Source organism: Anolis carolinensis, chromosome 3 (genome assembly GCF_035594765.1).
Source record: "Anolis carolinensis isolate JA03-04 chromosome 3, rAnoCar3.1.pri, whole genome shotgun sequence".
Classification (NCBI taxonomy): Eukaryota; Metazoa; Chordata; class Lepidosauria; order Squamata; family Dactyloidae; genus Anolis; species Anolis carolinensis.
This window is the reverse complement of record NC_085843.1, coordinates 25,205,121-25,228,577: the sequence shown is the minus strand read 5'-3', so window position 1 is coordinate 25,228,577 and position 23,457 is coordinate 25,205,121. Positions and strand designations below refer to the sequence as shown.

Below are 23,457 nucleotides of genomic sequence, written 5' to 3'. Positions count from 1 at the left end.
TCATTCTAGTATTCATATTAACTTCAACAATCCCCCTTTCTTTCAGTTCACAGTCAATTTCATTTATTTCTGAACTTCCATGCAGTTAAGATTGTTCCTGGACACAGCCTACCTCTGCTCTCATTTTTTATTTGTACAGCTCTTATTTGAATTTTCCTAGTTCTAAGGTGCCTCTAGTACTCCTGCGAACTCCGCTTATGACTCTTAGACATATGTAGCTGAATCCAAGCAAGCCTTTTCACATTATACCAAAAAAACCTTTTTGGAGAGGGAGACAGTTTGATAGAGCGGGAGTGTTTCCCCATTTATCTCTTCTGCGCTCATTGATGCTGAGTTTTTAAATATTACCCAGGGAATTGACATCTTATGTGCTGCAGTTTGCTCATGTTTTTGTGTTAACAGGTCCCGTAAATGTATAATTTTAGCCTTTTCTAACAGTTGTGAAGATATGCAACCCCTTCAAAAGCTGGTCTTAAGTATTTTAATCATTGTAGAAATTAGAAGCTGCCTTATCATGACTCTTGCTCATTAAAAAAAATACCTTCAGAAATCTCCTTCATCTTAGTTCTTGGTTTTGATTCCTGAGTGAGTTTTGGTGAGTGAGATAGAAGAAACACAAGAGGCATATGCTGAATTTCAAAAGATGCTGCTGATAAGACAACCAGAGTACCAGAAAGAAGATGGTGAATTGCACTTAAGTAGTGTACAGAGCACATTTTTCTATGATACGACCAACTAGCTGTGATGATCCTGAGCATTAAAGGAAAGATCTGCACCCCTGCAATTATCCCACTTTAGCATTCTGAGGAAAGATGAAAAGACAAACGTAGGTAAGAGCTGTTCAACAGTGGAACACACTGCCTCAGAATCTGAATGAGTCTCCTTCTCTGGAGTTTTTAAGCAGAGGCTGGATGTGCTTTGATTGTGCTTTTCCTTCAGGGCAGGGTGTTGGATTAAATGGTCTTTATGGTCCTTGGGATCCCTTTTAGAGAGCTTTACCCCAAGCCTCTTAATTCTTCCCTACTCCGCATAGACAGGCCTCTTTTAGCTCCATAAAGAGCCATGCTCAGAATAGAACATGACATAGCCTTGGGAAATACCCGCATATACAGCTTGAGGTGAGAATTAGTTGTGGACAAAATGCAAAAGGGGAAAGCATCACCCCCCCCCCCAAATTTCTGCTTTATTCAATATTAAAAATGTAATCAGATAATAGCTAAACTGAAATATTTGTAGCGAAGTCACATTTAATGTCTGTATGTGAGTACAGATTCTGCCTGCATCCATACTTTAAAATATTATTTTAAATATCAAAAACACGAACTTTGATTTTTTTTTTTGCTTTTTAAAGTAAAGAACACCATTTTATTGCATCATTGTATATATCATAGTATGAGTATCTATGGATTTTGTTCTCCATGGTGAGTTCCAGAACCAAATTTCAGCAAATACTGAGGACCTTCTGCCTTTGTGGTGTCTCACCAGTACCCCGCCACAGAATCTGTTTTCTGAAATAAGACCTAATGTTGGGACAGATCATGCCCTGCTCTGTAAAACCCATTTCTCCATAGAGTGCCATTCTGTCACAATCAGAAGAAATAATGGAGCTATGGAGGTAGGGATAGCCTGCTTTCAACATATGTTCCTCCGTTCCCCAACTTTACTTTTTCTCACATAAATGAATAAATACTGTTATCTTCTAGTAGGAATAAGAAAACACTGCTGCTCTTTTTGGCGGTGGTAGTGAGTCTATGGCAGTGGTTCTCAACCTGTGAGTCCCCAAGTGTTTTGGCCTACAGCTTCCAGAAATCCAAGCCAGTTTACCAGCTGTTAAGATTTCTGGGAGTTGAAGCCCAGAACATCTTGGGACTCACAGGTTGAGAACCACTGGTCTATGGTATGTTACTCTAAGAGCAAAACTAGCCCTTATTTTGGGAGAAAGGCTGCTGATTTTTGGGAGAAGGTAAATCAATTAAACAGATTCTTTCTTTGTTCATTTGAATCTGTGGGACCTTCTTTCAGAGCTAACTCTTGTCTTATACTAAACAAAAAAGAGCATTCAAGATGATGCCCAAAATGTGCAAAAAGGGGGTACTGCAAGTTGTATTTCCTTGAAACAGATGAATTGCTTCACCAGATTTCTGTTTTAAAAAGTTACCAACCTTTGCTACTTTTGAATCAGTTGAGCCCAAATGGGCAAGCGTAATTATTTCCTCCCAAGACAGACACATACTTCTGTCACTGTGCAGAGTTTTCACATTACCCAATAATGGACGTTGTTGTTCTGATGTGTGTTATTATCCTGATATTTTGCTGTGAATGTATAGAATTTATTAGAATTGCTTTTTCTGTCTCTTAAAAGCACTGCATAGATTTTACTTTTGATTTATTCTGGAATAGTTCTTTTTTGAAGTGATGGAAAGCTGAAAGTGCACACATTTTAGTTTAACCTTGGACAGAAGTCATGATGGATGACAGAAACCAGGGTGAGCAAGCTGCTAGCTTCTCTATAATTGTCAGGCAGAAAAGCAGTAAATTAATTGGCTTGAATTCTATTGGTGGTTCCCAGCTAAAGTCAACCCAATAAATCGATAGAATTTACACAAGAGTTGACTCACCATTGATTAAATGGGCCAGCTTTAGTTGGGATTTGTCAGTAGTATTCTCAATATTTTTCTCTCTCTCTGTTCCACCTTACTTCCGTCCAGATTGATGGGATTTGAAGCCAAATGAACGTGTTTAGGATTGCAGATTGCATTTCTAATATTTGAGAAATATTTGAGGCTTAAACAAGGTGTATTGTAAAAATGGTAATCCAGGCATCAGGTCATATGGGGGTTTTATATCATAAAACAAGAATATTCACATATAAAGTATAGTCTGAAAAAGCTAGTTTTTAATCCTACTGTATTAGAAATATTTGTCCAGAATTTTCAATATTTTTCCCAAGAAGGGAAATGATTCCATGTGTGTTGTTCCAGCTGGAAGTGAGAGTTTTATTCAATGACTGGAGGCAGAGGTTGATGTATAAAGCATATAGTATCATCTGAATTGTAACAGGTGGTATGCTCAGTTCTAATCAGCTTATCCTTCGTAAATAACTGGGAAATATACCTTCTGTTGCCTGGATTGATGTTGATGATTTCACTTATGATTTGAAGAAACCAAAGTCTGATTCGTAGCATTGACAGTCCTTAGTTTGTGATTTGTTTCACACTACGTTCTTTGCAAAATGGAACACAACCTGTCATTTTCTGAGGAAAGCTAAAATGTGCCAATCAGTCCTGAGCTAACAGAACAAAGTTCGGGATGTAAGCCTAAATATAAATATCAAGTTTAGTTAAAATTGGCTCATAAGTGTGCATTTTAGAGCAAAAACACAGAACCCCCAAGTGATTGATGGGTTGGGCCCAAACCTTCCTGCAATTTGTTTTGTGTCTTTAGATAACATAGTATTTATGATTTTGTATTCAAGCACATGGGCTTATATAATCTAGGGGTCAAAATTATGCAACTTTTCAGATGTTTTTGGACAAACAGTCCCATCAGCCCTAGTCATTAGTCATTGGATGGTCATTGGTAAAAAGTGCTGGAAGTTTTAGTCTAACAACATCTGGAAGGGTACATGATTCTCCTCCCTGGAATGATGTAACAGACAGACAATTGAAATTATTTTAAGTCTAATATTATAGTTGCCGATGCCCTGGACACTGGACACAGTGTGGCTGGGCAGTGCTGCCTGCTGCATTTGACACATCAGCACAAAGGGGCAACCCTACTTGGAAATTGAAATTATTTTGAATTATTTGGACATAGCTATTTTCATAGCTTCTATGAAAATGTAGAATTGGTTGATATTGATTTCTTCTATTGGTTAATATGAGAGACATTCAATAAAATAGCTGTTGTGGCTTTAAAAATTTTAAGAAATTTTGTCAACACTTTAAAAATTCCCTAAAATCAGTAGACATATAATATTTCTGAAAGTTGGAGTGGGGGGGGAACGATCCCTTATTATCTTGTGTCATTGTATAGAAAATTCAAGGAGATAGCTCCTGTAGTTTCTTTTTTAAAATGTTATTTATAAAAACTTTGAAAATTCCCAAAAGATTTTTGGATAGGTGAAACTTGGTGGGTTAACAATGGTAAATGTGTTCTACCATTGTAGCACGTTTCACTCCAAATATATGTAAATATGAGGGAGAAAGGAGCCCCTGAAGTTCCCCCACTTTGCAATTACAGTAGAGTCTCACTTATCCAAGGCTCGCTTAGCCAAGGTTCTGGATTATCCAAGGCATTTTTATAGTCAATGTTTTCAATATATCATGACATTTTGGTGCTAAATTCGTAAATACAGTCATTACAAAATAACATTACTGCGTATTGAACTACTTTTTTTCTGTCAAATTTGTTGTATAACATGATGTTTTGGTGCTTAATTTGTAAAATCATAAACTAATTTGATGTTTAATAGGCTTTTCCTTAATCCCTCCTTATTATCCAAGATATTCGCTTATCCAAGGTTCTGCTGGATAAGTGAGACTCTACTGTACTTTAATGAAAAGTAACAAAATTTCATTACTCTTGTTATAGTAACAAAATTTTCACTAACAATACTCTAGAAACCCTAAAAAATGAAACGGCAATGCCCCCAGTTTTGTAATTACTTTTGAAACATTTTTTTAATCAATCGCACATGCCTAGCTATGACCTGTCTAGTCTCTTCATCAAACAATTAAGCTACATAGTGAAATGCTGGCTTGTTCTTTGTAACTTGCAAGCAATGTATTCAAAGTGATCTAAGTTCATTTTGCTGCTTCAAGATAGCTAATCCTTCCATTTTAGCAGTCATATGATCACATTTTAAGTCAACTTACAGGAGACAACTTTAGAGGTAGTGGGGCTCGTGAAGAATATTTATATCCTGTTATTAACTTGGCTATACAACACAGTTTAAGGGGAATAATTCATTTGACTATTTCAGTCTCTTGCCTAGACACTTGTAGGAGTATTGATGTGTTAAATAACTTTTCAGATTGAGGTTGAAGTAGTACACTGCCACTTCTGCCATTCACAAAGTTTTTTTCAGTAAATCATTATTATATATCTTCCATGCTAGTAAGATGCATTTTATATATTGCTACGGCCAGAATCCTGTTGTTGCTATTGTCGTTTGTGTGTTCAAGTTGACTGCAACCTTTTTTTTTAGCAGGATGTATTTTTCATGGCAAGATGTATTTAGAGGAGGTTTTCCTTGCCACTGCCTTTCTCTTAGACCAAGAGAGTGGTGTCACGCAGTGAGTTTTCATATTTGGGCAGGAATTCAAATCCTGGTCTTATAGAATCTTCATCCAACACTCAAATCACTACACCTATGAATACGAGATCTCCAACTCACCTTATCCGCCTGCTCAGGTTTTACAGACTCAGGTCTGTGACTTCACTGATTGATGCTCAGCATCTGGAATGCAGTCTTCCTCTTTTCCTACTGCCCTCCAAGTATTATAGTCTTTTTTTTAGTGAGTCATTTCTTCTTATGATATGCCCAAAATATGGCAGCCACACTTTAGTCATTGTGATTTCTAAGTGAGAGTTCAGGCCGGATTTGCTCTGGGACCCATTTATTTGTATTTGATTTTTTAGCAGTACACTATTTCCATAGAACTCTTCTCCAGCATATCTCAAATGAGTTGGTTTTCTCCCTGTCAGCTTTTTTCATTATCCAGCTTTCACAACCATACATAGAACAACTCCACTATGGTTGCAGCAGTGGAACTGAATTCTCATCCATTCTACCTTCTACCCCTTTGGGAAAAAAGCTCCGAACTAGGCAATATGCAATTCCAGAAAGCTGCAGAAATCTTTAGAGGGAGGTGTGTGTGTGAAAACTGATTCTCCAGCATCCCTTAGCCTGAAGTGTGTTGTGACACACTTTGTTGTGTTTCAGAGCATGATAGCACCACTGAAAAATTCTGCAGTGGCTCATTTCTACAGTAATAAGAATGGAAAAGCTCATAGACTGCTTTTGAAAGTTCAGAGCATATTAAAGAAATTGCCTCCTCAACAAAGCTTCTGACTTCAGGAAAACTGAGTCTGGATAAGCAGATTTATTGCTTTCACACCTCAGAACAATCTGAGAACCATCCTGACACACCAGTATCACTTTGCACAACTGTCTGAAAGCTTATGGTACTGTCAGCAATTGCATCTTTCCCATTATGTGCTGATCCGATCCCCATAACTAAACAACTGGTGATATAATATGGTTTCATATTCATTCCATCAGTATATCTAAAGAAGTAAATTGAAATCTGTGAAAGTTCACGCTAAGGTGCTACTCACCACATTTTTCCTATTTAAGAAAGAAATTTAAGATCAATAAATATTTCCACTCCTACATGACAGATAAAGGTTTAAAATTATAGAAAGTAGATGCTGATTGCTGCAATGATATCTAGAAGGCCATATCTTTCTTCTCTCTGGCCACTGTTTGGGGGAACATGAATATGCTTCAAGAACACATGTTGCTTATTTCATATTTCACACTAACCCTATTTGTATGTTATATCCCCTTTGGCCATGTATGGTCCACACTTTCCTTTTAAATCCAGTTTTAGTGTTATAAACCAAAATAAAATGGTTTTGAGATCTTAGTTTGAAGGACAAGTGTCAAACCTTATTTAGTAGATGGATTTGTGCTGGCCAATAATGGTTTGTGGCATGTTGGAAATAAATAATTGGATTCTTTGCCAGGCTACAGAATGGAGGAGGGTTTAACCTCTTCAAAGACTATGTTGGGGGTTCCTGGCAAAAGTAAGACTCTTGGGTCTCCTTAAGTATTATCAATCAGAAGTGTACTAAATAGTTAAACACCAAGGAATATTATGACAGCTATTGTTGTTGAGCCCTCACAGGAATAATGAAGGCGCCTGCAATCTATCCTGTCCAAACTTAATTAGGAGTAAGCTGCTTTGAATACATGCAAAGCACTTCTAAGTACATATTGTGCTTCTGAGTCTTCATATTTAGGGGCATTTCAATGATAATGGATTGGGAAAGTAATTTACTTCTTCAAGCAGGCAAAATTAACTGCAACCTGCCTGCCAATGTTGAGCCCCCGCAACCTTAAAAATAATTCTGGAATTTTTGCATTCTTCAACAAAGGGAAGAAGGAACAAAAAAAAGCCCAGCCCAAGACTTGCTCATGATTTGGTATTACATGGGAAGTGAGTCAGCAAGGTCATAGCAGAGGTGAGATGTGAATGGAGAACTTCCTAATTAACAGCTCAGTCCCTCTGCCAAGCGTGCTGCATTCTCTCTGTGTAGCTTGAGAGTATGTTCTAAATTTTAAATTGGAATGACCTGAGCAATGATGGTGGGCTGTAAAATGAAAAGTCGGAGTAAGCCAGTATAATGCAATGGTTTGAGTGTTGAACAAAGACTCCAAGAGACCAGGATTTGAATCCGCTCTCAATTACAAAAGTGTGTTGGGTTACCTTGCACACTTGAAGGCATTGATGTGAAGTTGGATTTGCCTTGAAGACACAACACAGCAAGCAGCAACAAAGGTGTGATGTATTGCCTCTAATACTGTTATCTCCAGTTAATATATTTTACTCTATATACTGCACCTGGAAATAAATGCAAACATAGGCAGGACAGATGTAGCCAGATAAAATGTGGCCCATCCTAACTATGGCAATGTCACAAACACATTTGGAGTGTGCAGGCTTTCTTGCTTACCTCTGGCATTATATGCTTGGGTTCTACTTCTTGTAGGAAAGTGTATAAATGTGTTTTTTTATTATGTGAGTCACCAACGATCTAAACTGGTTTGCTTGAAGTAGTGACAGTCAATTTGCAAATAAATATGCAGTGGATCATATTTCACGATAGCTTGAAATTCGCAAGGGGAGTAGATATAGATGAGCTGGGCTGCCTTTTCTCATGTATGTTTGACCTTCCAATATGAGCTTGTGTATTTCCCCACAGTGGGAAGAAGAATAAGGCAGGGATTTTTTTTTTGTTATTTCTGCATATTAGTAACAAGTACAAACAGTCTTGAAATTGGATATGGACTAGGGAAAAAATAAAAATGCAGAAGAGATTGGCGGAAACACACTGAAAAGAAACAAGATTTCCCCCTGCACCTAGTACTGTACCGATTCTATAGCATGCAGCAAGAAACAGCTAGATATCAGCTCCTTCTACATAGCTTTAATTTAGGGGATCAGAAAACAGAATTAACTCATTGGGATACTTCACTACACAAACACAGAATGGTTTTGTTCATGTTAATCCCCCTTCCCCACTTTTAAGTCTCTTTTTCAAACACATTGCACAATGCTTCAATTTGGAGTGTCACACTTGCTTGCACAATATAAATATGTGACCCTCCAACTTAAATGTAATCTACCAGTTAAATGGCAAACACAATGATTTTGCAGCTCCAGATGGGTGTTGTGATAGTATTTAGCCCCAGGGCAAGTTTTGAACCTTCCATCATATTACAGATAAATAAATAAAAGTTTTAAAGTTCTTCATAATATACAGTGATTAACCTTTTGGTAAGATTGGCTTTTTTGAAGGATTTCATGGCCGGAATCACTGGGTTGCTGTGAGTTTTCCGGGCTGTATGGCCATGTTCACACTTTCGTCCAGCAGAAAAGAGTTCTTTCTCCCACCCTGGGCCTTCCACAGATATATAAACCTCACTAGGCTAGTTTCCAATCTACCTCACAACCTCTGAGGATGCCTGCCATACATGTGGGCAAAACGTCAGGAGACAATGCTTCTGGAACATGACCATAAAGCCCGGAAAACTCACAGCAACCCAAGATTGGCTTTACTTCGGTCTTTAAATATAAGAATGTCTAGAATTTATTATAACTCACTATAGTTGAAAGGGGTCTTCAAAGTTTGGTAATCTTTGTTTGAAGGATTTGTTAATTACAATCCTTTGTGGACTGATTCCTATGTACATTACTATGATTTTACTATAATTGTAGCACCAAGTAATACCGTGTTACTGGAGATCAAACACCCCAGATAAAACTTTTCAAACTAACTCAAATGCAAAGGTTTTGAATGACATTGACCCAGTCACTCAGAAGTGATGTGATATCAAATGATGATGTGACATCTCACCAAAAATCACAATATATAGGTCACTTACAGGAGGACATTTAGATCAGAAGTGATGATGCTCACATGCTGTGGCTCCATTTGAGAAGTGGTAGGCTCAAAACTGTTCCTGAAGAAAGAATTGAAGCAATGCCAAAAATCAGAAGGAGAACTAGAGAGAGAAGGAGGGAGGGAGGGAGGAAGGGAAAAACATATAATATAACCAAGTACTATAAACTATTCTGATGAGCCACACAGTTTGATGGCTCACATCAGCACTTGTGAAAATATCCAAATTGCATAGTTAAAAAAGAAAGATTTGCAAAGATCGGTATATAAGAGATAGTGAAAAAGATTATTCTAGCTTCAAAAGAACATCATGTTTACAAAGTGAAAAATAGATGGGAAAAAGTAGGCTGGAATTGCACAACAGATTTATTAAACCTAAAAAGCAACACAAAATGTATGCACATATTTTAAGGTTTGCTGATTTTCAGCAATGTTACAGATTTAAACATAAAACAAACCTGTGTACGATGTACTTAGTTTGTGCTACAATCCAGGATCAGGTATCAGTTTCTTCTATAGAGCTTTAATTTACCTTGAAAGAAATCCTGTTAAACTCAGGCCCCTTCCACACTGCCCCAATATCCCAGGATCTGATCCCAGATTATCTGTTTATCCCAGATTATCTGGCAGTGGAGACTCATATAATCCAGTTCAAAGCAGATAATCTGTGATCAGATCCTGGGATACAGGGTAGTGTAGAAGGAGCCTCAGAGGAACTTCATTCAGAATCAACAATCATAGGACTGAAGTGTAAGTTTAGCATTTTAACATGGTTGTTGGGCCAAGGATGAAGCAGATAGATAGATAGATAGATAGATAGATAGATAGATAGATAGATAGATAGATAGATAGAAGATAAGTCATACTAACATGACAAAAAGAAATATACTATTTTAAACTCTTAACTGGGATTCCAGAATTCCAGAAATTTTGGAGTAAAGTGAAGATTAAAACACAAAGCCACTTATTTTAGGAAAAGCTCTATCAGTGTCTGATTACTACATAATTTGTGATGGTTGGTCCCCTTAAGGACTAACTCTTTAGTTTGTATCTTTTGTTTTATTTCTGATAGATATGAGGAGGGAAATATATTGAGCAGTGAGCTGTTTCCAAGTATATTTGAGTTTGCCATAAATGGTATATGATCTAAGCCATATGCATCATATTACATTTATGTTCTTGCAACTGCTGCTAACTATTGAAAAATTACTTCTCCTTAACTTCTCAATTCCTTAATTGTGCTTTCTCTTTTAGCAATATCTGCTTTGAACTGGGATATCTGAGTCCAAACTGCCATATATTCTAGTTCAAAGCAGATAATGTGGGATTTTATTCAGCTGTGTGGAAGAGGCCATAGTCCTGGTTGATCCCAGAGGAGCCCTGTAATTTATTTATTTATTTATTTGCAGCATTTATATTCCGCCCTTCTCACCCCGAAGGGGACTCAGGGTGGATCACATTACACATATAGGCAAACATTCAATGCCTTTTAACATAGAACAAAGACAAGACAAACATAGGCTCCGAGCGGGCCTCGAACTCATGACCTCCTGGTCAGAGTGATTCATTGCAGCTGGTTGCAGCTGGCTTGCTCTCCAGCCTGCGCCACAGCCTGGCCCAGTGGCTTGCAGTTGTCTCAGAGATAGCGATCTGGTTTGTAAAATGGGGGGATACTCCCCAAAATGAAGGTACAGTAGGATCCCTGGGAAAAGTGGTATCTATATGAATTTGCACTTTCTCCAGGCAATTCTAGGATACATTTTTTTCAAAAGTTACCTGAGTTACATTAGAGGACTTGGTAAATTGTTATGGAGGACATTTATGTGGTTTGATCTAACTGTAATCCGACCAGAAATGCATCGCCTACTATTTGGCAGTGAAGGCTAAAGACCTTGCAAAACTACATCTTCCATGATTCTATAGAAATGAGCCATGGCAGTTAAAGTGGTGCCAGTATGAATTAATTCTACAGTGTAGTTGCACTCTTAAGTGTTGTGTTGGTTAGTTTTGAGTCTATGGGTACCTTTAAGGGGGAAATCCATAATTATTCTTGCCACATCAAATGAAAGAGATGCTATCAGAACAACTCGGAAAATTCCACTTGTTTCAGACAGGACAGCTTCTGATCCCATGACAAGGAAAAGTGGAATCACTGTCAACATCAAAGATTTTCCTATCAGCTTTCTGCTGAATATCTCTGATCAGGTGATATAAAATGAAGATAATGATATAAGTAGATTAAAAGTGGTGGATGCTGGCAAAAACAACATGAAACAAAAGAAATGCTTCAGAGGAACGGCTGCTGTTTTGCGTAGTTTAGGTTCATATTGTTTTTCTAGAGTTTCCAGATTCCCTTTGTTCAATTCTAATTGTGCCAAAAGTGACAAGTGGTCATATTGACCCAAGGTTTCACAGAGCAGAGATGGTATAATTCCCAAGGATGAACACAATGTTCTTCTTTCATCCCTTTCTTTGTAGTAAGAATTGCTGTTAAAGTGCTGCTGAATTGTTTGGGTTTTCTTTATGCTTTTAGCTTTTTTTTAGCTGCACCTGAGGATAATTTGTACTTCACAAAGCCTTTAGGATTCAAACACCTGCACCTCCAAATGAGAGGAAACTGAGTTCTTGTGTGTGGTGACAATTAGAGTTTCTGTTGAGTTTTTTTTTTAAAAAAAAAATAGTGAACCTGATTATTTTTAAATGTTCTCTGGGAAAATAAATTTGACTCCTGCTGAGAGCACAATTGCCTGGTGCAGAATTTTAAAATTCTTTAAAAGGTTTAACCCTGTTTTTTCTCCTTTGTTTTCCAAGTGTGTTCTACTCTATATATCTGAATGCAGAAGGACTAGTAAATTGATAGCATGTACTTTTATTATGTGCTTTTAAGTTACACAATCTATTGAGGACTGATAGTGAACACTATATGGATCATATGTTTGGGATACAGTGGCACTGAGGATAATTAAGCTGAGCTTTATAAATATTTTTTATTGCAGCGTTTCACTGTGATTGTCTATTCTTATTGACAGGACTGGGGAAAAATGACTGAATTAGTGTTCAGGTCCCGAAATAATGCAGCAGTTCAAGGTTGCCTATGGAAATACCCCTAATTAAGAGCAATTTATATTCACTTCTTACTTTCCGAAATGCACCAAGGGATCATTGTTGTCAGCCTTGATCTCCTCAATATAAAATGCTTTTAAAAAGATTACACTTTTCAAAATTAAAACAATACACAAGCATAGTGAATAGCTACCATTTCAGGCTACTTGATAGGAGACAGGAGAACTCAAAACTAGAAACTGAATATACTATGCAAGCTTGGAAATCTGCAGGCTAAATGGGAGTCAGGAGGTAATTATTAGCACTGGAAAAATCACAAACCCTTAATTAACTCGTTCGATGAGCAATTAATGCCATTGCCAAGAACAATGATGCTCACTCACCACAGGGTATAGGATGGGCAGCTTGCAATGCAGTGGTTGTTAAATATTGTTCCATCTCTGAAAAATTGTATGGTGATGCAATTCCATAAGAGAAAAACAATATATAGAAAGGGAGGCTTACAGTTGTTTCATGCTGTGTTCATCCTCTTGACTCTCCTGTGTTCTCTTTCATTAGTCTAGACCAGTGGTCCCCAACTTTGGTCCTAAGTATCTCGGACATCATTTCTCAGAAACTCTAACAAGCTTGACCCAAGAGTCAGGAATTCTGGGAGCTGAACTCCAAAACATCTAGAAGACTAAAGTTTGTAAAACACTGCTCTAGACTCAGGCCAGAGAACATGTAGCTCTCCCAATGACTGATCATTGCCGCTAGTGCAGTGGTTCTCAACCTGGGGTCCCCAGATGTTTTTGGCCTACAACTCCCAGATATCCCAGACAGTTTACCAGCTGTTAGGATTTCTGGGAGCAGAAGGCCAAAAACATCTGGGGACCTCAGGTTGGGAACCTCTGCTCTAGTGCCTGAGGCTGGTTAGAGATTGCATTCAACAACACCAGCTCTCAAGGATCATGGGCAGTATACCCTCAACACTGGTTGCTTGACTATACAAATATTTTTGCTGATTTAACAAGGTTCTTATGTTCCTTTGAGCCCATCACAGAGAGTCTTTCTTCCCTCAAGTTCTTCTTTGGCCGTTTCCACACAGCTGTATAGAATCCACATTGAACTACATTATATGGCCGTGTGGACTGAGATAATCCAGTTCAAAGCAGATATTGTAGATTATTTGCCTTGATATTCTGGGTTATATGGCTGTGTGGAAGAGCCCTTAGTCCCTCACAGATACTCCTGGACAGCAGCTATTCTGGTTGGTTCTTGTCTCCCTGCCTTGTAACTATCTTTGGTTGCAAAGTGGAGTTATTACGCCCAAATCACGATTCTGACCTCTTCCATAAATGTTGTTTCACTCACCAGATTTCTAGCATTGCAGTAACTTAAAACTTCAGTTGAACATTTAGAAATACAAAGAAAAAGAGCAAAGTTCCCATGGGAATGGGAACACAGAGAATACTTGAGTTCAAAGTATGAACGATTTTCAATGCCACACTTTACAATGCTAGAAATTTCAGGACTGAAGGAAAATTGGCAAGATTCTTATTGGGGGGGGGGGGGTGTCCTCCTGCCTCCCCAGCTATATCCCCTCTACCCATCTCCAGTCTTGCCCTTCTTGTAGATTGGTAAAGCATCGTAAGCTTTGACTCCTTTCTCTGCAAATTGTGTTGGTTCCTCGGTGGTCGAGTAAGATATCTGATTTGAGATGATATTGGAAGAATGAAGCTGAGAGTTCCAGAAAGCTATTCAGCCATTTTATCCTATTTCAGAAAATTCGGCAAATAATATTGTGGTAGAGATTACCCAGTTTATTCTGGTTTAAGGAGCACATAATTGTTGTGCTTCAGATCATTTGGACCATTCTCAAGTTGGGGAAAGCAGGAGGGTATGGGGAAGCTGCCTTTGGTTCATAGGTCATACATTGGAGATTCTCAGAAGGCACTTTTTTCTTCAAACCAAAATTACCTCAAGGGCTAAAGGAGGCGAGCAGGAATAGTTTATCCCAGTGCTATGCTGTTTCCTTACCTCTGTTTTTCCAAGTCAAGGTATAAGTGTACATTTCTGTATGTGACTCAATCTGTCATATCATGGATGGACAACTGGATCTGGGGCTGCTTATACTTCTCCATGGATATGTTTTGTGGTCCTCAACACTTCCAGGATCCATCAACTGATTTTTTTCTTGTTAAAAATAGAAGAATTGCTGCCTAGAGACTTCAGGAGTGACATTTAATTTTTAAATAGTTTTCAGGGCCTCTTTCTACCCTTTAACATCAGAAGACTACCACTTTTAAGGACCAGAAATAGATTTCTTGCCAGTTTGTTTTTTCTGTTTTATTTTTCAGTAATCTATGTGTCTCTAAGGGTCCTGCAGCCTGTAGACCTTCTGCAGCTACCCCACCCAGAGAAAAATAATGTTCTGCCCCTTTCTCAGTCACAATGATTTTTCCCTGTGTCTCAGTGACTAGAGCACAATGGAATGCTGAAAACTTTTAGGATGTTAGAAGCTTTTATGTATGTGCCTGTGGGGGCAAACCTAACTTCAATATTGGCATTGAGATGGGGTGGTTTTGGTTATCATGTAGGGCAGGCCCGTAGCCAGGATTTTATTTTGGGAGGGGCTGGGATTCTGGTTCGGGGGGGGGGGGGGCTGAGTCTGAGTGAGAGAGGATCTACCTCAGCAAACCTTTTGTACTGTTATCCCAATACCCCCATGCATATGGGATTTATTGAGCATGGTGATCAGATCATGATATGAATAAACATAACAGTTTAAATAATAAATGTAAGGCCTTCTCGCGGACCACCCTGAGAATTTCGGGGGGGGGGGGGGGGCTGAAGCCCCTCAAGCCCCCCCCCCCCCAAGCTACATGCCTGATGTAGGGAGAAACCTGCCATATTTTTGTTTAATCCTGGGTTGAATAATGGCCACCATTTTGTCTTTTTTAGGATAATCTGTAGAATGGTTTATTTCAGACAAAGAAAGTTTCAAGGCAGGTCTACTGAACCTTTGTTACCTTTGGGAAGTCAGGCCACAGTGGTTCACACTCTCGTTACTTCTAGGATAGACTGCTGCAATGCGCTCTATGTGGGGTTGCCTTTGAAGACTGTTTCGAAGCTTCATATAGTCCAATGAGAGGCAGCCAGGTTAATAACTGGGGCAGCATACAGGGAGCACACATCTCCTATGCTGTGTCAGCTCCATTGGCTGCCAGTTAGCTACTGAGCACAATTCAAAGTGCTGGCTTTGGCTTATTAAGCCCTAAACGGCCCCGGCCCAGTTTACTTGTCGAAACACATCTCCCTCTATGAACCACTATGGAGATTTTCTGAGGAGGCCCTGCTCTCAGTCTCGCCATTGTCACAGGAATGATTGACAGGGATGAGAGGGCCTTCTCAGTGATTGCACCTCGGCTATGGAACTCCCTCCCTGGTGAGATTAGATTAGCCCCCTCCCTCCTGTCCTTTAGAAAGATGGCTGTGGGACCAAGCCTTTGGGGCAGTGCAATAATGACAGCAATAGGAAATTCACCCTGCTGACTGGATATGGTACAGCTGACTTGTAATGGTTTTAAATAATAGTTTTAGTGTGAAGATAACTGATGTTAGTGTTTATGTATATTTATGGTTTATTTTATGTTCCGACATTGAATGTTTGCCGTATATATGTTGTGTTTCGCCCCGAGTCCCCTTCAGAATGAGAAGGGTGGAATATAAATGTTTTAAATAAATAAATAAAATAATAAAAACCCACTTTCAAACTACCAAAGTATGTTGTGTTCCCAATATTGCCACTAAAAATGAAATGGGAATTGTGGGTGGGTGTTTCATCAGTTCTTCAGGTATCTATGAACATTTGTAAAGGCTCAGAGAAAGGGGAGGCTACACAAATTAATCTCATTTTTAGCTCCTTCATTTTCTTACTTGAATGTACTACAAAATGAATATCCCTTATCCAAAATACTTGGGACAAGAAGTGTTTTGGATTTCAGATTTCTTTGGATTTTGGAATACCTGCACAATATTTGAAAAAAAGTGCATGAAATAAAGTGTATTTATTTTGAACCATAATCAAGCAAAGGTGTTATTATCTCAGCCACTGATGTGGACATTTTTTGAATTTTGGAGTATTTTGGAATCCTGGATAAGGGATGTTTAACCTTTACTTACATTGAAATGAATATTAATTTGAAACTCTGTGAAATCAGTGTCCGTGTTTTATCATGGTCCCAAATTTCACAGGGTGTCCTATTTATGTTCAGCTGAACATAAGTAGGATCTCTGCATATAGAGAGTGAAGATACAAAGTGGACACACATGGGAAAATTGGGGAAACAGCTAATGTATGCAGCCACATCTATGTCTCTACTTCCAGTCTTCACACATGTTCGTGAATACCTGAAGAATGTTATTTCTGATATTCCATCATATCCACATAAATACAAACATTTTCCTGGCTTTCCCCAAAAAACCTCTCTTGAGGGGCTGCAGTCAGGAGTTAAGGGATGGTTAGATGAAGAGATGTAATATTTATTTTAGCCTTACTAACTGTTACCGTATTCTGCATATGCTATACTTCCTTTTGATTGCTTTTTGAATTTAGTTAAATTGGTATTAAGGAAACGGCTGCTGTTTAATGGAGGACTTGAAATATCAGGAATAAGCCTTGAAATATTGATGTGTTTGTGGAATAAAAACAGCATGCTACTTCTGGGCAGCTTTCTTCTCATCACTCTGGGGGAAGCACAGCAGCTGTGTGAAGAGAGAGAGAGTGTGTGTGAAAAGTATGTAATTGGAAAAATATACATTAGATTAAGCGATAATAGTGATAGTATCTTCCATCCTGATGATGTGCTGAGAGCAAAGCTGACAGACAAACTATGGACAGCATTTTTATTATTATTTCTGTCTTTATTCTGTAGCCTCAGACCATAAGGCAGACACTCCAGAGGACACTGCAGCATTATGAGCATCAAGTTATGGGGTAAGTAGACCTAATTTCTCCTAAACTAGCATATGTATGACTACGACCTCATCATAGGGGGCTAGATTTGGTGGCAAATGCTGATTTAGCCCCAGTCACCCACAAAGCTGGCCGGCTACCATCAAATGATGTTGTGCCAGCTCCGTGGGTGTAGAGGGGTGGAACCGGCATGCTGCTGTCACCCTGGCAACATGGGAGGCTTCCCATGTTGCACAATCCTTGGGGAAAAGTCACACACTCCACACTTCCCCCATGTGATTGCCCTCCTGGCAAGGCAGGTGAAGCAAGGCGTAAGGCACCAGATTCTCTACATGTCATGGTGAAGTAGACTGCTGCCTTCTGCTATCAGCTGTCTGTTTCGGTGGCAAATGCCTGGCAGTAAGAAGCAATAGGGAGTTGCTAAAATAATGCCTCATGACAGGGCTAGCCATGAGGCATTATCCTTCATGTACATTAGTTATGGCTTTTGTAAATTTCAACCAAAATGGGAAAGATCAGGGGGTCTAAGAATCCAGAGCATCTGGCTTATCTATGCATTCCTTATGAAAGCACAAGGCACAATCTATTTTGTAAATTTTCTTGAGACCTTTCACTGTGTCCTAACCATATAGTGTGGGATGACACAGGAGTTAAGCTATTCTGCTGTCGCACCCCAGTTATCTCCTCTTGGAAATATGATTGGTGCCAACCTTGCTGTGGTTCAGAGAACAAGTGAAAACTTGGAAGCAAAAGAGCTTTTGGAACCTACTTGATTGCTAGGTTTGTTCCGGATTTACTTAAGTCTAAAAATGACTTGAAGGCAACAGTAATACTATGCACAGTATAGTCTCTTTTTTTCATTCGCCAAAACAAAGCAAGTGTAACTATCTTCCCATCCCTCTCCTATGCATGATTTTGCCACATCTTATTGAAAACACTCTGGCATGCAACAGTCTGTGTTCAAAGTAGTAATATCATCAAGAGGACCAGAATGGTGTAATTGCTTGTGACTATGGCCCCTTCCTCACAGCTCAATAAAATCCCACATTTTCTGCTTTGAACTGGAATATGTGGCAGTGTGGACTCAGATAACTCTGTTCAAAGTAGATATTGCGGGATTTTCTACCTTGATATTCTGGGTTATATGGCTGTGTGGAAGGGCCCTAACACTATGGAAAACACAGCTCAAATCCCAAGTCAGTCATTAAAACCCATTGAGCAGGTCCCACCCTCTCAGATTCAGAAGGTAGCAAAGGCAAACCTTTTCTGAAGAAATATTACCCGTAAAATCCGGTGATAGGTTCACTTTAGGGTTGCCCTTAGTCAGAAATGACTTGAAGGTACTGAACAACATCAAAATTGCCAAATGTCTACTTCTAAGTAGAATTATTGTCAGTCCCAAATGAAGTAGACTCAGTGGTTCAACGGAATGTGTATAAGTGCTGCCTTACTGATTAATTTTTCAAGGAATCTATTTCTATTTGTGAGTAATAATTGGATTTTGATTTTGATCTCAAAAGTGTGGGTTTTAGGAGCATGGAACAGAACTGTGTGATTACTACACTGCTAAATATTTCTTTTGATTGAGTTGTAACCCAGTTTGTAGCTTCCCCTCACTTCTACAAACAGTGTAGAAGTTACACATAGGACCTTATCAGATGCAGGTCTTCCCTGCTTCTCTCTGCTGCAGAATGGATTCCAATGGAGTCCATCACATGATGCAGGGCTATTTCTCGCAGGATCTGTGGGGCTCCATTGCATCAGCATTGTGGCAGTGGAACTCAGAGGAGTCAGGTGTTTGTCTGACTCCTCATTGAAGAAGGAAGAGGAAATGAAGAGGAAGCGGGGACAGATGGGGAAACTGCATGGGAAGAAACATCATAAACCCCGACAGCAAAGTACAGAGCCTGATGGTTCCCTCCACTGTCCCACGATTTCCCCCACTGTCCCCCGCTTTACCCCAGCCCATCTGATAAGGTCCTTAGTGGCAGTACCAGCAATTTAAGGGAGAATCATAGAATCATAGAGTTGGAAAAGGCCATATGGGCCATCTAGTCCATCTCCCTGCCATGCAGGAAAAGCACAATCAAAGTACCCCTGACAGTTGGTCATCCGGCCTCTGTTTAAAAGCCTCCACTACACTCTGAGGCAGTGAGTTCCAATGCTGAACAGCTCTTATGGTTCAGGAAGTTCTTCATAATGTTAGAGTTGAACCTCCTTTCCTTAGTCTCCAGGGCATCAGAAGACAAGTCTGCTCCTTCTTCCTTATAGCATCCTTACAAATATTTATACATGGATGTCATATCTCTTTTTAACCTTCTTTTCTACAGGCAAAACATGACTAGCTCTTTAAGATGCTTCTCATAGGGCATGGTCTCTAGACCTTTAATAATTTTAGTTGCCCTGCTCTGGACACATTCCAGTTTATCAATACAGTATAGAGCCCCCAGATGGCGTAGTGGACTAAGTGACTGGAAGGTTGGGTTGCTGACCTGAAAGTTGCCAGGTTCGAATCCCACCTGGGGAGAGTGCGGATGAGCTCCCTCTATCAGCTCCAGCTCCATGCGGGGACATGAGAGAAGCCTCTCACAAGGATGGTAAAACATCAAAACATCTGGGCGTCCCCTGGGCAACGTCATTGCAGACGGCCAATTCTCTCACTCCAGAAGCAACTTCGGTTGCTCCTGACATGAAAAAAAAATACAGTATACATCTTGAATTGTGGTACCCATAATTCGACACAGTATTCCAGGTGAGATCTAATCAAAACAGAATAGAGAGGCACAATTACTTCCTTTGATCTAGACCAGTGGTTCTCAACCTGGGGTCCCCAGATGTTTTTGGCCTACAACTCCCAGAAATCCCAGCCAATTTACCAGCTGTTAGGATTTCTGGGAGTTGAAGGCAAAAAACATCTGGGGACCAGGTTGAGAACCACTGATCTAGACACTATACTCCCATTGGCAGCATCAAAAGAACAAGGGGAAAGAGACAAGGAGAGAGGTCTATCTCACTCTTTCTTTCTGGTGACAGGTTGTAAACAGTACCTGGGAAATGTATTTCCCTAAGTGTCAGGACCCAGGCTGCAGAGCACCAATAACCTTTCACAGAGGCCAGAATCTATCTAATATCTTTATTATAGAAATATATAAAGTCAATAAAAACAAGTGAAGAATAAAGTTCAGAAGCAGACCTTTCAGGAAAGGCCAATTATAGTCCAGGAAAATAATGTCCAATATAAGATATTAGAGTTCAAAGTTATAATCCATTAACCGAAACACACACTTTGCCAAGCAGAAGTGTGGGGAGATGACAAGGTCTTATAGTCCATTGAAGCTTGACAACAAGGCTGGAACTTAAGCTTGATTCTTGGCTGGATCAAAGACTTGAAACGTGGCAACTTGAAGCATGAAACAAGGTCCGTGGCAAAACGTGAGACAAGGCAAGACTTGAAACTAGATCCGGGAAGCAGGGAACAAGGAATACGTAGTCCACACACGATCTCTCTCTCAAGCTGATCAATTGACTCTGCAAGGTTCCCCTTGCGGCAAAACCCCTATATAGGGTCTTGTTTTCCCGCCAACAGAACACTTTCCCTGGAGAACAAGAAGCGAAACCCAACTCTGTCCAGATGCATGACTCCTTAGAATTTCCCAAGGGAAGCAGACCTAATCAGCTAATTGTTTGGCAGCAATTCTGAGACTCCAGCGATTTGCCTCCCTGACTCCTCTATCTCTATTATAATTGTCCTTTCGGGAAAACGGGGGAGAATTCTGCCCAAGGCTTGTTTGGTTAACTTCCTGAGGACAAACATCCTCCAGGTGGAGAGGCTCCGATTCAAGCTGAACCGGTGGAAATCCCATGTTTTCCTCCTCGTCTGCCATAATAACACTAGGAACGGGACTACAAGGCCCATGAGACATCACACTATCCCCCCCCCCTCAAGGCCCCTCTCCAACAAGGCCCCTCTCCTTGAGTCGCGGGGCCGCGGCTTGGCAGGGTAGGCCTGATGGAAGCGGCGAACTAAGTCGGGGGCATGGACCGTGGAAGCGTCTTCCCAAGAGCGTTCTTCGGGGCCAAAACCCACCCAGTCAATGAGATACTGGAGGCGGCGGCGATGGAAGCGAGAATCCAAAATGTCCCGAAACTCGAATTCCTCCTCCCCATCCACCGAAACAGGGGTGGGGGCCGGCCGGTCCACATCGGGGCATACCCCATCCGCCGGAAGGAGCAGGGAACGATGAAACACCGGATGAATGCGCATGGAGCGCGGAAGTTGGAGTTTGAAAGTCACGGGGTTAAGCTGCGCCACCACTGGGTAGGGACCAATGAAGCGGGCATCTAACTTCCGGCAAGGACAGTGGGAGGGCAAAAAGCGAGTGGACAACAGAACCCGATCTCCTACCTTGATCTCAGGGCCCGGCTGGCGATGGCTGTCAGCGTGGCGTTTATAGTCCTCCTTGGCTTGATCCAGTTGTTGGTGCAAGAGTTGTTGCACCGCTGTGAGTTCTTGCAGCCAGTCCTCCGCTGCAGGGACTTCTGAAGTTTCAATGACAGAAGGGAAGAAACGTGGATGGAAGCCGTAGTTTGCAAAGAACGGGGTTTCTTTAGTTGAAGCCTGGACACCATTGTTGTAAGCAAACTCCGATAGAGGTAATAGGGAAGCCCAATTGTCCTGTTGGTAGTTTACATAACAGCGAAAGTATTGTTCCAAAGTGGCATTGGTGCGCTCAGTTTGCCCATCCGTTTGGGGATGGTGAGCTGAAGATAAACGAGAGTCTATGCCCAATAGTTTCTGTAGTGCTTTCCAGAAACGAGATCCACGGTCAGTGACTAAACTCTTGGGCAATCCGTGTAGTCGGAAAACATGTTGGAGGAATAAATCTGCAGTCTCTTTGGCTGTGGGGAGACCATCGCAGGGAATGAAATGGGCTAACTTGGTAAAAAGGTCCACCACTACTAGTATCGTGGTAAATCCAAGGGAGGGTGGTAGGTCAGTGATAAAATCCGCGGAAATTATCTCCCATGGGCGAGATGGAGTAGGAAGGGGATGCAGTAGCCCTGACGGCTTCTCCCTTCTTGTCTTGGAACGCTGACATACCGGGCAGGTATTGACATATTTCTCCACATCCTTGCGGATCTTGGGCCACCAGAAATCTCGTAGGATCAAGTGCATGGTTTTAAAAAGTCCAAAATGCCCTGCTGGCTTGCAGTCATGACACAGATGAAGTGCCTTTTCTCTGCCTGGACCTGGAGGGATGTAAACATGATTCCTGTAGCATAGTAGCCCATCCTTAAGTGAGAAAGGGAAACATAGTCCTTGGCGAATCTGTTCTTGAGCCCAGGCATCTGCCTGCTGACTGGCTCTAATTTCTTGAGCGCAAAGGGGTTCTGGGTTAGAGGGAGTTGGTTTAATTGAAGTGGATTTGGTGTTTCCCACTGTGAGCGTGGCAAAGTTTTCGGGCTGCAGCAATCGAGATTCGGAGATCTCTCTGCATCCTGCAGCATACTCTGGTTTCCGTGATAGAGCATCTGCCTGCTTGGTCTGAGCCGGGGTTACATAATGGATCTGGAAGTCAAAACGTTCAAAGAATAAAGCCCAGCGCTGCTGCCTTTGATTTAGCTTTCGTGCGGTCCTTAGGTGTTCCAAATTTCGATGATCAGTATGAACCTCAATGGGAAATTTGGCCCCTTCTAACCAATGTCTCCAATTTTCAAAGGCTGCCTTTATGGCCAAAAGTTCTTTCTCCCAAATAGTGTAATTTCTCTCTGGGGCTGTTAGTTGACGGGAGTAATAGGCACAAGGATGAAGATGTCCTCCCATTGGTTGCATGAGTATAGCCCCAGTTGCCACATCAGAGGCGTCAGCCTGCACAACAAAAGGGGTTTTAGAATCAGGGTGCTGTAGAATTGGCTGGGTCATGAATAACTTCTTTAGTTGCTGGAACCCTTTCTCTGCTTGCTCCGTCCAGCGGAAAGGCTGTTTCCCACGGATGCAGCTGGTGATTGGGTCCGACCAGCGAGCGAAGTCTGGGACGAATTTGCGGTAGTAGTTTGCAAACCCCAAGAAGCGCTGCACTTCCTTCTTGTTGGTTGGCGCCCGCCATTCCAATACTGCTGAAACCTTTGCCGGGTCCATGGAGAGCCCTAGTGGCGAGACGCGGTATCCCAGGAAGTCTACTTCTTGCAGATCAAAGGTGCATTTTTCTAACTTGGCATATAGTCCATGATCCCGCAATCGTTGT

The 23,457-nt window shown here is 40.7% G+C and overlaps 1 protein-coding gene across 2 annotated transcripts in view; it reads left to right on the top strand.

Annotated features, from left to right (window-relative positions):
• The window catches only part of gucy1a2 (guanylate cyclase 1 soluble subunit alpha 2), a 323,810-nt gene that overhangs the window by 5,787 nt on the left and 294,566 nt on the right, over positions 1-23,457 (top strand). For both annotated transcript variants that reach the window (XR_010004065.1, XM_003219302.4), the window contains exon 2: positions 17,172-17,233. Coding sequence is in view for 1 of the 2 variants with exons in the window: in XM_003219302.4 (XP_003219350.2) it covers positions 17,172-17,233 (62 nt within the window). In the remaining variant the exon portion in view is untranslated. The remainder of the gene's footprint in view (positions 1-17,171; positions 17,234-23,457) is intronic.